Source organism: Rattus norvegicus, chromosome 4 (genome assembly GCF_021556685.1).
Source record: "Rattus norvegicus strain SHRSP/BbbUtx chromosome 4, alternate assembly SHRSP_T2T, whole genome shotgun sequence".
NCBI classification, from domain to species: domain Eukaryota; kingdom Metazoa; phylum Chordata; class Mammalia; order Rodentia; family Muridae; genus Rattus; species Rattus norvegicus.
In genome coordinates, this window is record NC_141537.1 from 22,183,543 (window position 1) to 22,200,619 (window position 17,077).

General features: G+C 35.8%; 1 protein-coding gene across 6 annotated transcripts in view; it reads right to left on the reverse strand.

Moving 5' to 3' along the window:
• Window positions 1-17,077, reverse strand: part of Sema3a (semaphorin 3A) — a 462,616-nt gene that overhangs the window by 39,187 nt on the left and 406,352 nt on the right. For all 6 annotated transcript variants that reach the window (XM_087656813.1, XM_087656812.1, XM_087656815.1 and 3 more), the window contains 4 exon segments: window positions 5,892-6,034; window positions 5,396-5,510; window positions 5,242-5,311; window positions 2,959-3,103 (listed from right to left, as the gene is read on the reverse strand). In XM_087656813.1, the coding sequence (XP_087512939.1) occupies window positions 2,959-3,103; window positions 5,242-5,311; window positions 5,396-5,510; window positions 5,892-6,034 (473 nt within the window).

Consider the following 17,077-nt stretch of genomic DNA (forward strand, 5'->3'; position numbering starts at 1 on the left):
ACTAACCAATCAGAATGGAGTCAGCATGGCTAAGATAAATACATACTGGTACAAGAAGCAGGAAAGAAGACACAGTTGGGAACTGACAGTATACGAACTCTGGATAGAAATATTCTTATAAGTCAGTAAATAGATTTGAGGAAATCAGCTTTCATTGTCCTGTCATTGTAACTGATTATGTAGAACAGCATTGTAGAGCACAGTATACCCAGTTTCATGTGTCTTATCCTACAATTCAGTCATGCTTAACATTTACTGTAAGTGCTTTATAGATAAAATATTATTATGAGATGATCCTTATAAGATTAGAATATGAAATCAACCTCTTGACAGTTACTTGACAAATTCATTAATAATTCATGAGGAATTAAATAATGTTTTCCGGTGAAATATTATATGTATGTGTATATTTGACATATACATGGGTTAGATATGATAAAAATAATATACTTTCATATAAATTAGAATTCATATTAGTTTTCATATACATTAGGATCTTTGTCCAGAGAGGACTTTTCAGGTATTGTACATATGCGATGTATACACATATGCAAGTGAAACACCCACATACAGAAAACAAAGAAAACATTATGTAAAAGAATATATGTGGTTTCCTTTATATCATGTAAGGACATCAAGCACAAATTTAGAAATATGAGAGTAAAAACTTTAACACAAGATCATTTCAGTTTTCCTATAACTTGTTTTAGCTTTTCCCCTACTGTCTGCTTTTAAAATATAAACTATAATGAGTTTATAGGATTTTCTTCACATTTAAACAATAGCATATTAATTAGAGTCCAAAATGTCACCTTTAATAAATTTATTACTTTCTCTTCTTCCACTCCTGCATTAAGCCGTGGAGCACAGTACTTGTTGGCATAGTTTCTCATAACAGCTTACAGTGAAAATAAGCTCGTATTAGCTCATGAGATGAAATGCTGGCACCAGTCCTTAACATAGTTTTATCATTAAAATGGGAAAAATAATTGGCTGTTTATGTCTATCCTGTGTGTGTGCATGTGCACATGCATGTGTGGTGCACATATCTACTCTAGTGTATAGCATATCTCATAGAACAAAGTCAACCATAGAGTAATTTCCACATTTGAATTGCTATTATTGATTTCACATACATAATTCATATTCATATTAAAAGGTACTTTCAGCAGAGAATTTAAGATATGGAGCTCTTTCAGCCATAGGAATAAAAAGTTGTCTACTAAGTAAAAGAAGACAATTTGATACTAAGAGCTGGAATAGATATGTTGTATTTTTATAAATCTCATTTGTTTTCTCATAACCAAAAATATTATATCTAGTCATTTATTATTCTCTAGTCCTATTGAAGATTTTCTTACAGCATTATTAGCTAGGAGCAATTTTTATAAAACACGGGGTATCTAATTTTCTCATAATAATGTTAGAAATGTAGAAAAAATGAGAGCACTAAATGTCCTATATCTAATGAAGAAATGAAAACATACTTTACTTGAATTCATCAGACTATTAAAACACTGAGGTGAAATTAAAGTAGTAGTTAAATTTCAAATGTAAACTTTTTTCCTTGTCTAAAATTATTGTCCATAAATGTTATTTTGATCAGAAATGTTACTTGTAGTTGGGATTGACAAAAAAAATGACCTTGGTCATGAGCTGCATGAACAGAACCTCTGACACACAGGTAGAAGGGTGATCTGTTCACTAAAACCTGGAGGACTGCCAAGCTGTGGCATAAGCCATTGTAAGTAGTTATTCAGAAGGGTGAGGCAAGGGAACAAGACTTAGCAATTTAGTGAGAACACAAGAGAAGGTGGAGTCACTAGCCACATAAGTCAGTAGAATACATGTCAAGCCCTCTAGTGTCTGGGGATGAAAATCCTGAGTACTGGGGTAGAAGGTTACTTATAAGTCTTAATCACACCAAGTAAAAGAATTCTTAGTGTTTGAATAACTGAAAGTTGTGATGGTCAAACAGACAAACTAAATGTTAGAGTTCAGTAAAGTAATGAGGCGAAGGAGACATTAAGCCTCCAAAAAGACACAAGAGTTCCGGACTCAGCTTCATATTAGGATTAGATTTAGCTCAGAGTTACCTGAGAGCTTGTCAGCTGGGTTTGGCTAGATTGGACTGGTTTATGGACCTGCCTTGAGGTATATGATTAGTAACTGATGGAGGAGAACTCTGCTCACTGTGAGCGATGCTGTTATAGTCAGGAGCTCCTAGGTGGGAGAAGTGAACTAGTTCAGTAGAAGCTAGGGTGCTAGCCATTGAGAAGCTTTCTCCCGTGTTTTCTGCCTCAAGCCCCTGCCTTGGCTTCCCTTAATGATAGACTGTAACTTGCCATCGGAAATAGACTTTTTCTCTGCTATTAATCTCCCTGAAAAAAATGTTAATTCTGACTTGGTTCTTAGGGTGAATGCCTTGTATTTCTATTATAGCCATGTGTTCCTTTTTTATGGTTTTTAAAATAATATTTTCTTGCATGAGGTTCTTCATTTCTCTTGATATAGATTCATTGGGATAATAATGTTGCACGTTCATTCTAAACCCAGGGAATGATGAGGTTGGTTTTAATACTGTCTCTTTGAGCAAAGCCCACTATATATTTAGAATAAGCATCCTCCTGACCATCAGAGGGAGATAGCCCCAATACTTCCTATTAGATTCAGTGTTCCTTGGTCTTCTGTTCAGAAAAGAAAGTGCATAGGCTGATTATTCTGGCTTTATGAAAAAAATTAGGAACATCGAATCACAATCAAATAATTTAAGTACTAACATGTGTAACAAACATGGCTTTACATGTAGAATTATAGGAACCTCATAGAATCCCAATCTCAGTTCTATCAAAGTCATAGACTCTTTGTTCTATAGTGTGTCAATGTTTATAGCTCCAATATTTGTTTCCTTTGTCAAAAACATATTCATTTCATATGTTAATTATCAAGGTTACTTACAGTTCCTGGTCGTGGATAAGGGACTCTTCCTTGGTAAGGTACCCACTGATAGTTGGGACCATCTCTGTGAGCATATGGACCAAGGAACACCCTTCTTACATCACTCATACTGTACATACACACAGCAGAGCCCTTAAAGATGTTGCTAGAAGAGAGTAGAAACTTTTTTAACATATAGTCAATGGCAATGTGGTAGCATACACTGAGTTATTAGGATCTTAACGATCAAAACAAATATAAATTTTTGTAGTCAAAATATTGTTTAGGATTTGTTTGATCTCATAGATATATTGCATCAATTGGTAAAGAATTAAATGATAATTTATCCCAAGCATGTGAAATAATATTTGGTATTCACTAAATATATACACATTCATATTAAATATAAATGATTAAAGATGAACAAGAAAGACATATACAGATGATCACCTGTGAATGAATAGTTGGTTTTGATGTCATAAAGAAATAAAAACTGAAAACTTTTAACCTTCAAGAATTCTTACTGAAGAAAGAAAACTATCATGGTATAAAGACTGTTTAAGAAGTCATTTTAAAAGCTAAAATGGATGTTCTATTGAAATGTACAATGACACATGATAGGACATATTATACTATTTTAAATTCCTAAACCAATGAGGTAGAAGCTTAAGTAACAGAGCTGGTTATCTGTAATCAATGAGGAATTAAACTTTATCTCCATACACCACTGAGCATAGGTCTAAGGTCAAATTGGAGAATCAGGGCAGTTATTTCTATCATTCCCTAAATCAAAAACAGGACATTGAAATAACTTTAAGTTTGCCACCGAGATGAAACCATCTCTTATTTTGTTCACAAAACACAGTTTTTATATTCTATAAAAATGTAACAGATGCATGCATTCATAAGTCTTATTGTCACCTATAAGTCTTATTGAAATCAGTCGTAAATCATGCCACATGAGAGCTATGACTTCTTAAATTATAAAAGTTGTTCATTAGCAAGCAATGATGCATGAAGGAAGTTACTGTTTATTTTTCTCTGCCAACCACTGATCATGATGAGTACTTGGCTGAGTACTAACCACAACAAATATGCATAACATTTATTATTATTTTCATGTAGAGTAAATAACAAGCTAACACATTGATATACCCCCTTTCAGTACGAGTTAGCTGCAAAAGCCCATTTTTCTTGCTACATATTTAGTCACCTATTGGGGAATCAGGTAGCTCTGAGGTTTGATACATACAAGTCAGAGACATTCATCGTTAATAGCCTACCTCATTGAAAAAGAGAATAAGCTATTTCACCATTCAAACTGTGGTAAGGAACACGTTGGTTCCTAAACAGTAGCATGAGAATTATCTACAAATTGGTTAGAGATTTAGACTCTTAGATCCAGCTCATTCTCAAGGGGTCAGAGACTCTAGTTGGGATAAACAGGATGGGTTTCTATCATTTATATTTTACAGCTAAAATTTGTACATATGATTTGTAGAATAGAGAAATTGTTTTAACACGTTCTTAGTGATTCTCACATACACTGAAAACTTGAGAAATGTTTGTTGCTCTAGGAAGTGAGGAAACAGAAAAACAGATTGGCACTTGCCACTCACTTCCCATAATCTTTATTGCAGTTGTCTAGTTTTAACACCAAAGCTCATTAATACATAGGCATAAGGACGTGCAAACAGATTTAGTAATATAGGTTTCTTCTTTTCCAAAGTTAAGTTTATTAAGTAATGATGTCAGTGTGATTTATAATGCAATATTTATAAATAAATCAGATTTAGGTTCTACAACTTATCTTTCTCTTTAAATGGCCATAATTATCTCCAGTACTGAGTGGATTCAATATTACTTTAAATGACCATAGTCACCTATAACACTTCTGATTGGAATCAATATTATTATCATTTTAAATACTTTGCTATCTCTCATTGCATTTGCTTACTAATAGTCATGCCAATATGTGTTTATATCTTCTAAAAAAAATCTACAGATAGTTTGCTGCTTGTGCATTTAGAATTCAAAGGACAATTTGCATAAGTCACTTCTCTCCTTCTACCATGTAGAACACACCAGAACAGGCATCCAACTCTGGTCATGAGACTTGTTAGCAAGCAGCCTTACCCCAGGAGCCTATCAGCAGCCCAACCCCCATGATGATTTTTAAAATTGAAGAACTAATTAAGTCAGTATTAATTCATATCAGCAGCAAGAATTCACACTCAAAAACCAACACGATAAAAGAAGCTACCGTCTGCAATTTACCTAAAATAATAATAAAAATCCATTTACCTTGATGTTGTGAACACTCCATAGACAATTGGATTTTTAGGATCTTTAGAGTTCATTAAGAATACATCCTCTGTTTGAAAACAAAATCTATTAGTTTATAGTTCTGATAAATGCTAAACATATATATCTTATGCATCAAACATCGGCCACTTACGTAATTCATCAAAATGTGTGTCAATGCCATTGGGACCTGGCACAGAGCAAATCAGGCGTGCTTTCAGGAAAGTTGTCCATTTATTCACAAGACTTCTGTGTCCTCCAAAGTCATTCTGAAAGATAATAAAAGTCATTCCATAGAGAAAGTGTGCACAGTAATGTCAATATGCCTTTATTTTCTATTTCTTAACCTCAGACACATAAATATAATCTTCATTTTTCAGTTCTAATTTTTTATTATTAAAGAGTGATCTTTGTAACCAAGAAGTTCCTCATTCTTCATTTCCAAATGTGTCATAGCCATTCTAATTGATTACATATAAGCTATTATCTCATTTATTATAGAAGCTTCTTCACATTATGACTTTTTCAAAAGCAATTAATTAGAATATAATTTTCAATCATTCTTAACATTTATATATTTGGCATTATACTCTTTTACATCAGTGGAAAAGAAATGAAATTGTAAATGCTTTTCCCCCCCTTTACCTCACCTTGCATATCTGACCTATTCTAGCATGAGTGGCTTTTCCAGAATGTTCTCCATCTATTGCATTTTCTCGGAAGAAAAAATATACTTTGTCATCTTCAGGGTTATCACTCTCTGGGATGAGATGGGCACTGATGAATCTAGGATCTGAGAAAGACATGTTTATTAATTTGAAATTGAATGAATAATAATATTACATAGTATTCATTTTTACTTCTTTCTGACTCCTTTGTGACATGTTAAAGTAAAACTTCCTTGCTTAGCTCACGTTTTTCAGGCTCATTTGACCTGATGCTCATCCGTTATAAATTATATCATAAATTATATTGATTTCAACAAAATCACTTTTTTTCCAGAGTGTAGATTGCAAAAGCCACATAGTTAAAAATATGATAAAATGACAAATGACATAGAATCTACTAATAATAGCAGAAAGTATATTAGTAATCTTCAGATTACCTCTGTTAAAATACTTTTGTGTACAACCGAGTTGGTATGACTGAATATCCTATAAACTAAAATTGTGTGATCATTTCAGGTGTTACCATGCAGTTTGCTGTGTTCAACTCATAGAAAATATTTTTAGAAATAGTGCAGAGATCTAAATTCCTGCAGTAATACAATTTCACACTGATGGTCAATTATGTTATTAACCTAATAACAGAATATATATTACATTAATTATATAAAATTAATGAGCAAACCATAAAACTAACTTTATCCATGCCATCCAGTCCTGACCTAAACCCTTAAATAATCATATGTTCTAGACTTATGACATCTTCTAATATGCTCCACAGTGTCCTTCACAAAGATATACACCTCAACATTTCAGCCTAATTATATAGACTCCGGAAGTAATGTAGAACATGTGAAATATTTCCCATGAACAAGAATAATGCAGCAATAATTTAAAAATAGAATCACCTAGTGCTAGAAGTCTGAAGGACTCTTATAACAACAAGTCATTTTCAGGTTAATTATTGATAAGCTTGCTTTAGTAAATAGAATTCTATTTGATCATCTGCCTCCATATATTTACATATGCATTCCTCATGAGGAATGGCAAGTAAATATGTGACATATGTTATTGACCAAAAATTACTACTACACTGATGAGATTAACTCTTAGAACGTGTGTGTGTGTGTGTGTGTGTGTGTGTTTAAATCTCGTGTACATAGACAATGCAGAACAATTTTGAATCTGAAAGAAGTCTATTCAATCACTTGTTATTTTATGTAGTCTTTGCAAATTGCTTTTCTTCCAGAATTCAGGTGCTTAATTTTTAAAGTGGTTTTACTTTAATTTGAAGTGCTTAAAATAACGCTCTAACATCTTTTTTATCCTAAATAGTTTATATTAAAACTATTTTAAACTTTAGGTATGAACATATGATGTTAACGTGTATGCAATTAGCACTGGTGTGGTGCTAAAAGAAGTCTTACACTAATCCTGGAAATGGCGTTCTAAGGCAGATACAGGGGAATGGTGAAAATTGCATCGCTCTGTTTTAAGACTAGAAAAACTGAGGAAGAAGTGGTCAAATGTCACCTTCTACACTGATGCTGTTGTTTCTACAAATACTGGAGTAGCAAAGAATTTAAAGTTACCAAAGTTAACGACCTTTAGTTGGTTGGATTGCTTCTTGTAGAAAATAATTTATTTTGAATCTAAGTATTCGGCAAAATCCACATTTGTAAGATCACAATTAACTAAATAAATTTGAGAGGGAGGTAAGATAATATATAGCACATCCTCCCGTGACCAAGCCATCAGCTTCAGAACACATAGCATTGTAATTATAATTCATCTTTTATTATTTTGCCATTTTATGTTTTTAAGAAGGAAGACCTTGTGTTTTCAAATTGATATTCAAATAAATTTTTCATGCATCTCTTACTATCTGCATTTTCATTTTACTAAATAACCTCTATGTATCTACTCTTTATTTTGATTATAGAAGACCAGAGGCTACTATGATCAGTATTTTCTGTCCTCATGATGGTTATCAACACTCTCAAAGAAGAAAATACTCTAATTCTTAAGTTTCACAAGAAAGAGCCAAACCAGGAGTTCAGGAAGACAATAAAGAAATGGTTGTACTTTTTTCTCATACATTAAGGTGTGAGGAACAGAGTGTGTCTCACAAAGAAGGCCAACATGTACAAGATGACAGAAACAACAGAGAACATTAGGTCCACAGAGTAGGGAAAGTGGTCAGAGATGCTGACAGGAAGTTAAGATTGAGGAGATGAAGTTCTCTTCAGGGATGAGGGTTTCCTCAGAGCAGTGGGAGGAAGAAACAACCAGGCATTGGAAACGCACTAACATTCCTATGTTGCTATGTGGAAGGATTGCCACTCTGATTGCTTCAGATAATAAAATAAGAAAGAGGGTGGCAGAGAGCCGAGACAGACACATCTCAGAAGCAATAGTGTAACCTGAGTGAACAAGAGACAGAGAAGAGTAAGAAAAGGATACATGGATTGATCATTTAAAATTAGACTTGCTGACTTATATTCACTTGTAGAAAGTAGAATGCATAGAGTAGTGATTAAAACAATGGGATTAAGAAACTTCTGATGTAAACCAGTGGCCAAAGAAGTCCCTTTAGAGAAAGAGAGAATGAATAAAAGAGGGCCAAATGGAGTGGAGAAGAAACATGATCTCAGTTTCGTGCATTTAAGACTGAAAAACGTATGACTTTTCTCTTACACACACACACACACACACACACACACACACACACACACACACACAATTATTCAGAAGAAAGATGACCGTATTTGAAGTTATTTGAAGTGGAGATGATAAAATGACCTGAAGGCTACCTACTAAAGGAGAATAGAACTTAGGTCTTGTGGTTGGAATATAAAATGCCAAGCACGAACTCATGTGTTTGCACACTTGGTCTCAACTACCAAGGCCATTTTGGGATACCTTTAACATATTAGTGTAACTGAATGAAATGGATTGCTAGGAAATGTTCTTCATATTTCCAGTCCAGCCTCATTTCCTGTCCCCTCTTTCTTCAGTTTCTGAGATGCTCTCAGGACAATTACCACTGCTCAAACACAGCACTTCCCTGATAGAATGGACTATGTCCAGTACATTATGAACAATTAAACTATTGTCCTCAGGCTCCTATAGCTGGGTGTTTTATTAGAGTGACAAGAAAAGTAACTAACACAGACACTAAATCCTGAAGAAAAATTATTAAAAGTAGAAAGAAACTAAGAGGTTGCCACAGAGGCGGTACTCTGCGGACTTTATCCATCTTCCCTCTTCAACAACCCCTTCCTTTGACTTAAAGTTTCCTTTTTAAAGTTTTCCTCTTCAGAATGGAAACATACCCACAGGCAGAGACTTAGATGGCATTGGAACGTCTGATGTCCATCAGAACACAGCACCAATGCACAGTCCCCAGTTGCTATCTGCTCTCCAGTTCCACTAACTCGTTCTTTTCATCTTCCCCAGCATTTCCTTGTTAGGCATCAGGAAACACCAAACCATCCAGTAAAGATTGGTTTGGATGTGATTATCTAGTGACAAAAATATACTCAGGTCTTTCTACAATTTGCATTTTTTTTTTATTTCCTGAGGTTTTTGTAATACTGAAATTGAGTTGTTAGTTATCTAACCCCATTCTTCCTTTCTATTTTTTCTTCTTTTTCTTTCTTTCTTTCTTTCTCTCTCTCTCTCCCTCTCTCTCTCTTCCTTCCTTCCTTCCTTCCCTCCTTCCTTCCTTCCTTCCTTTCTTTTTCCTGTTTTCTAAACCTCTCAACATTTGCACTTTCTGAACTTCTCTCTGGATGATGTTTTTTCCTTTCCGCCCTTTAAATGAATTGATCTTCTAGTTTTCCTTCCACTACTCTGTGATCTCAATCTGCTTATTTTATTGTTTCCCTTTGAGCACCTATTATCTCAACGTCTCACATGTTAGCAAAGCACATCCCCATTGCTTTCTTCTCATATCCAAATTGTGCACTCCGTGGTTCAGGTTAAAAGTTCTCCTCAGTTCTATATTTCCGACTTGCTGTATATGGCCTCCTGCTGTACTTTCCTTTCAAAGCTTTCTTGTTCTTGCGGTTCTTGTTTTGTTCGGTGCTCACTCTAGTGCCTTTATATAAATAGTCATTTTGCCTAAATAGTCTCTGCTTTTTACAGAAATCCCCTCTGTCTCCTAAATCCTTAAAACTTTTCTCTACTGTTTCACAGACACAGTCCTGCTCTCATTACTATATAGACATGTTTTCTGCACAAATCTAGTGTCCTGGTATCATAGATAGGGCAGAGCCATCATAGTAAACAAAGATGACACAAAGAGAAACGTCACACTGAGACACTGGTTATTACAGCCGAAGGTGGTCAGTACATATATACTTGAGCTCGGTCAAACTTTTTACTATAAGTGATCTACAACAAGAAACAAGTGGTAAAAGAAGCTGCCAGTTACATTAGTCACAATATACCTAAGTTAGAAAAGAAACTATGAGAATGAATGCTGTCCACAATCTAAGCTCCACATCTCTTTCCCACAGAATAGACCATGTCTCCTTCCGGTATTCCTTCAATGAACTGTTCACTATCTAAAACACCTCACCAGTGGCTTTCCCACCTGTGTTGTTCACATAGAATGACATTTTCTCCTGCTCATGTAATAGCATTGACTTCTTTTCCAGAATTCTTACTTTTATAGTCATGATAGACACTTATTTGATATTTCCAACTCCCTCTCTTTAGTTTCTGCATATAAGAGGGTTTCCTCTTAGCTTCTGCATTTTCCCTAGATCTCTGTTCAGGGGCCTATGCCTTTGTCTCTTCTCTCCTGGGACACACATTTAATGTATCTTCTATGCTTTCTGCCTCACCTTCCCCTGAAATTGTCGTACCTTCTTGCACCTCTCAGTATGTGTGGTAATTTGACTGAGGATAGCCTCCAGAGGCTCATATACTTGTATTCTTAGTCACCAGGGAGTGGAACTATTTGAAAGGATTAGAAGGATTAGGAGGTGTATTCTTTTGGAGGAAATATATTATTGGTGGTAGAAGTCCAGAGTCTCTCCCTCTGCCTACATATCGGGACGTAGTTCTCAGCTATTGTTCCAGCATCTGCCTGCGTGCTGCCATGCTTGCAGCCATGATGACAATGAACTAAACCTCCTGAACTGGTAGAAAGACCTAGGAAAATGTTTTCTTGTATTATAGTTGCCATAGATGTCTCTCCACAGCAATAGAACAGTGACCAAGACAGTATGCAAACCCACTCTCTGGCACCTGGTACATATACCACAGCTGGAATGTATAATACTCTAAAACTCTATTTTCATTATTTGTTTTGTCTCTCCTTTTTAGTTGTTCCTATTTTTTCTGAATATTGTATGGAAAACAATATATAATTAAAAACCAAATAATTTTGTGAATGAATAAGTCTATCAATAAGCTAAAATGAATTAAAAGAAGGAATAACATTTCCTTTCTTTGTTGACTTACATTTGTATCTGTTTACTTCATGTGCCAGTCTATATTTGTGTGGGAACAGTTATCCATGCCGTGCTAGAGGAAGTCCAACTTGTTGGACTTAGTCCTCATGTTTAACTATGACAGGGTCCCATTGACCTTTCTGTGATTGTCAGGCTTAGTGGCCAACACCTTTAATTGTAGAGCCGTTTTGATGATCCAAAGGTTACAACCAAGACTTGCCTTGAACTCATGATATTCCTTCCTTTGCCTCTTTTGCATATCCTAGGAGCATGTGCCACTACAAATAGCTTCCTTTCCTTTTGACATGGCTTGCTTAAGTTATTTTGATGGCACAAACCCATTATAGACCCAGAAACATTTAGGTTTCTGGGTCTAAAAGTGATTAGACATGGTTCTTTAACTGAAACTACTTTGAAAAGTTATTGCACAATGACAAGTTCTCAAAATGTTCTCTGAAAGTCTGTGAATGTTCTTTGAAGCTAGGAAAAGCTTTTCTTTTTTGATCTTATCCTTCTGCATTAAATAATTAATGAAGTAAAATTAATTTTCTGTTCGTCATATTTTCAAAATTAGATTTCATCAGTAAGATTGAAATAATCTAAAACATGTTCCTCTGTTCTATGAGCTAAAAACAACACATACATTACAGGCCAGAGATTCCCATCATCCTAAGGATCATCAGGCAGTTCAACAACTTGCCTTGCTTCCAAATCCTCCCAGACAAAAGTTTTCCCAGACCCTTCCAATGGTCCTGATTTTCTACTTTATGAATTCTCCTTAGGAGTCTTAGACTTCTCCTAGCATTCAAAAAGAAAGCTACTATTCTGTCCAGCTACTTGTAGAAGGGGGTTACAAAAGTGTAACACACGCACAAACAAACAAGCAAACAAAAATCCACCTAGTTGGTCCAAAAGGAAAAGCGACAATTTCCATTTCTCAGATAGGAATTCTTGTTTCACTCTCCCACCAAATCCACTGAAAGTAATGTAAATAAAACGGACTCCTAAGAGCGTAAAGCTGCAGCTTCACGAGCTACTCTCAAACGTTCTCTACTCTGTGAAGTCTGCCAAATCCCAGGTGATAAGGTTCAAGGAAATCATCCACCTCACACCCTTTGGACTAATTTCTCGGGATGTGGAGCAGGAAGTTAGTGATAATGTGTACTGAAACCTAAACATCAAACGAAGATGGCAAGATCCATTCAAAGAAGATCAAAGGGCATGAATCTCACCATCATAAAGCTTCAATATAAATACCATGAAAGTAAACATAGTTGTAAAGCATTCTCTCATTTGGGTGGCTTGAAAGGCATGCCTCTGGCAAAGGGACTTTGTCTTCACAGATACTCGGGTGCCTTTTGCAATGCTGTGGGCATACAGTAGAAGCTAAATAAATAATCTTATTTATTAATCTTGGGCCAAGGCTGTTAAGCGAAGCATGGAATCTTTAGTCTCGTTAATGACAATAAATCCTGGGTACACACAACACTGTTTTCTCTTCGTCTTTATCTCCTTCACCACCCGCTTGACATTCTTCCGTGTCTCATCCCGCAGATGGCGGTTCTTGCAAAATTCACGTTTGGCACCACCTGCCACTTGTAACAGTACCACTCTGTTGAAATATTTTTAGCAGCTGCAAATTAATCTGTCCTTCAGGTGCAATCTCACACTTAATGAAAATGACAACTTGGCACGGGCCACGTGCTGTGTTACCTTTATGATTCATTTGAAAGCTTTAGCTCATTTAAATAAAGAACCATATTGCTACTCTCAGCACTAGAATCAATTTGCACATGAAATTCACCCATATTTGGGCTAGAATCTGGGTGGACTTTTCCCCTCAACCAACCAGCTAGGGCAATGATAAGATTGTTTTGTTTTTGTTTTCTGAAAATGAATTAATTGTATAAATATTAATCAGAATTTCAGAGTAATCTGTTGCATTTTAAAGACAGTTATTGGTTATTTTCTAAGATGTAGTTTTTACATAAATTTTGGTTTGAAAAATGTGGAACAGTGATTTTCATCTCCTTCACATAAGTACCGAAAGGCCTAGTGAATGTTCCTAGTGAATCAGACACAGACAGTTGTGGTGAAAGTTCTTCAGTGGTTTCTGAGCAAGGCAGGGGAAACATAGCATGCCTGCAGAAAAACTACCAACCAATAAACAACCCAAGTCACATAGTTCTCTCAATGGCGGCCCATCTAAGAAAGTAAACGTGAGAGAATGACTGTTTGGAATGTTGCTGATCCATCACACTCACCTATTTTTTTTTTTAACAATTTCAGTGGGATACTACTGACACTAATACAACGTGGTATTCCATGATGGGAGTTAAAATAAGATAGAAATCATTTTTCAAACTCACTGAGTATTTAATATTAAACTATATCAAGTAGAACAATGTATGGTGGTATGACTTAAAATACTAACGTTACAGAAGCTGAGGCAAGAGAATTATGAGTTCATGGCTAATCTAGGCTACCTAACATTCCTGAATGGAAACCCTGTTCCCCATCCAAGTACAAAATGTGAGTTAATGTCAACTAGCTTCAGATGACTGTCAAAAACTAGCTGTCTCCAAGGAATGTTTGGAGAATTTAAAAAGCGATAATGCAGTTCTACCTATGTCTGTCGAAAGCATTCCATGGGCTTTCAAAACTGCCAGCAGCTATTAATTTATAGCACTGTTTATAAAACTCAGTGATGTCCTATAAAGTATAAATGTTTAAAAGTTAATGATAGCATAAACTTTTACAGCTAGCAAAGCAAGTTGAATTAGACACTGGTTGATAAGGAAGCTATAAACCTGTTAGGAACCCCCGAGAAAAGTAGACTCTTTGTAAATTATTTAATGGGCAACACTCTTTTGTTTCCAGGATTGAAGCCTCTGGAGTCAAAACATTTACTAAGCAACTAGCTGGGCTGTTGGTTCGGGGAAAAGTCATCAGAGATGGCAGCCAGCAACCAGAATAGCAGGCAAAAGTGACTGCTTTCTTCCTTTAACTTTGTGCAAAAGGGTAAACAAAAGTCCCAAAGAACCAGCAGACCAGGAACAAGGCCCAGAACATTGGGAATGCAAGGCATGTAGCTTAAGGTCATCCCACATTCTTGGCTAACAGCCTAAGCAGAGTAGATATATCATTTTTGGCTGTGGAATAGAGAAGCGTCTGGCTGCCAAGGAACAGGCCTGGAAGAAGTTTTGCAGCTAAGTTGGCTGGGTAGCTGTGAGAAGCCCTCCCTTAGTATAGTTTAACCCTAGGAAAATTTGAGACTAGTCACATCTTGGAGAGGGAAGGGAGGATTCCGAAGGAAAAGGGACAGAATGAAACAAAAGCACCAGCCAGTGCTGCTGGTGCAGCTTCCTGGGTGGAATGCACATCCCTCCAATAGTCACTCACCCTGGAAGAGATTCAGATACAGAAGATGTCAAAGTACAAGCTAGTTACTGACAGAACGTGAACAGGCCCAAGCCCTTTCTCCGGCCTCAAGCCTCATCGGCTCTCCACACCAGTCATCCTACTGTGTGCAGCAAGCTGTACAAGCTGCTGTACTGTGCGGATTAAGAGTCTTGCTTTTGACATTATTGAAAGCTGGTAGAGAGCTTACTTCTTTCTACTGTAACCCAGTAGGGCTGTTGGAACTGAATGGCCGTAACCAGTCCAGATGTCTGCAGCATTCCTCACCCGAAGGGAAATGACAGCAGAGGAAGTGAAAGCCTTTGGGATATTGGACTTATTAGCATAAACATGTGAAGTTATCAAAACCATCACAGTGGAGTGTCACGCCTTCAGCCATCCATGTCAAATCACATTAATCTCCACTTCCAACCTTTTCTTTCTTGATGCCGTCATGGAGGTAGGGAATGTCTTTTCTATGAATTCACACATCCTGTTTAAAGCACCCCTATTCTGAAACATTCTAGACTATGCTCTTTCCATCAAAGCCCACACTCTTCCAAGCATGCTCCTTCCCAATCACCGTTGCACGATATTGACAGGACACGTTTGGGAACATGCACAGAGTACGAAGCTTTTCCGTGGGCTTAAAAATGTAGAGTCCATCCAAAGTCATACAGCTATTCACCAGCCCAAAATAATTCTAGGTTCACCTCCCTTATACTGTACGACCCTAGCATCCCGGACTCCAAATTTCTCCACTTTTTAAAAGTTTTATTTCTTATTTTATTTATTATGTACATTTCAAACGTTATACCCCTTCCTGTTTTCCCATCTCTGCTTGCCCCTGCTTTTTTTTTTTTTTTTTCCGGAGCTGGGGACCGAACCCAGGGCCTTGCGCTTCCTAGGCAAGCGCTCTACCACTGAGCTAAATCCCCAACACCTTGCCCCTGCTTCTATACGTGTGGTCTTCACTCACTCCTGCCTCACCACCTTAGCATTCCCCTATGCTGGGGCAGCAAGCCTTCACAGGACCAAACACATAACCACCATAAAGCATTCTGCTTATCAATACTCCAAGGAGCATATTCTTAGTTCACGAATCTCACCAGAGGCAAGAAGCCCTGACAGTACATTGATTTCTTTAAAAAATGATTATTGGTGTATGGAGACTAGAGCATCTATAGATAGAGGATATGGGAAAAAAACTTTAAATCTGTAAAAAAATATATAGAAAGGGATAATTCGTTTTACGGTAAAATTCTTTTATTTTTTTCTACTTGGATTTCTCATATTAAAATATCAGAAAAATATTTCATGAGACTCTTCAGACAAAAATAATATTTTTTTCAACCTTCATCAAAAGTGAACTTAGGACTTAAGGATTAAGACAAAAATTAAGAATATTGAACACATAAATTAATCATTGTTCAGACATCTGTGCTTTATAATGTTAAATATGGAGGAGAGACATTTTGTTAACTTTATATTTAACCCAGATATATCGACTATATGTTTATTGGCATTTCTATAATTCTGCATATTTATGCTTTCTTACCTGAAGGAACCTACAATATGTTTAACTCTATTAGACCTTCAGTAAGTAAATTCATGCCATAAACGTGCTCATTTGTCTTCAAATATCCTCTCACCATTCATGCTGTGCTTTTGAGTTATATTGAGTCTAAAGTACTATATGATTAGATTAAGTAATTTGATCAAATAAAATAAAATTTCATGCTGTAAGTAATTTCTAGGAAGAAAAAAATTAAATTATTTCACAATGTTTGAAGGCACACTCAAATTCCATTGAGGCATTGATTTTTATTTTATTTAAAGATTTCAAAGACTTAAGTCATATTTTTGTATCCCCCTCAAATTTCAATAAGATTACAAATATTTGGAAGAAAAGAAACCATCATGCTCTTATATGAGATTTGAGAAATGAATCAAATATATCCTTCTTTAAAGAGAAAACTTTGAAGCAAATGGAGACCAGAGTCACATAGAAAATATTTTTATAAATTAATATTAAAAATATCTTTACTTGAAGAAAAGCATGTTCTCATACCTTTATTTCTATTAAAGTAGAGCTTCTTGTTTAGAAGGCTCCATGATAAGAGGTAATTCATGCTTAACCAATGATAATACTAAAACCATCCCTTAATGAAAAAATTGGTAGAGTTTCAAGAAACATGACACTTTCTGACTCGCCTCATTTGAAATTAAAGCATGTCTTTCTTCCCTTTGCCAGAAAAATCTATCACAGTTTTACATAGTGTGCTTACTCTGATTTATTAAATAAAT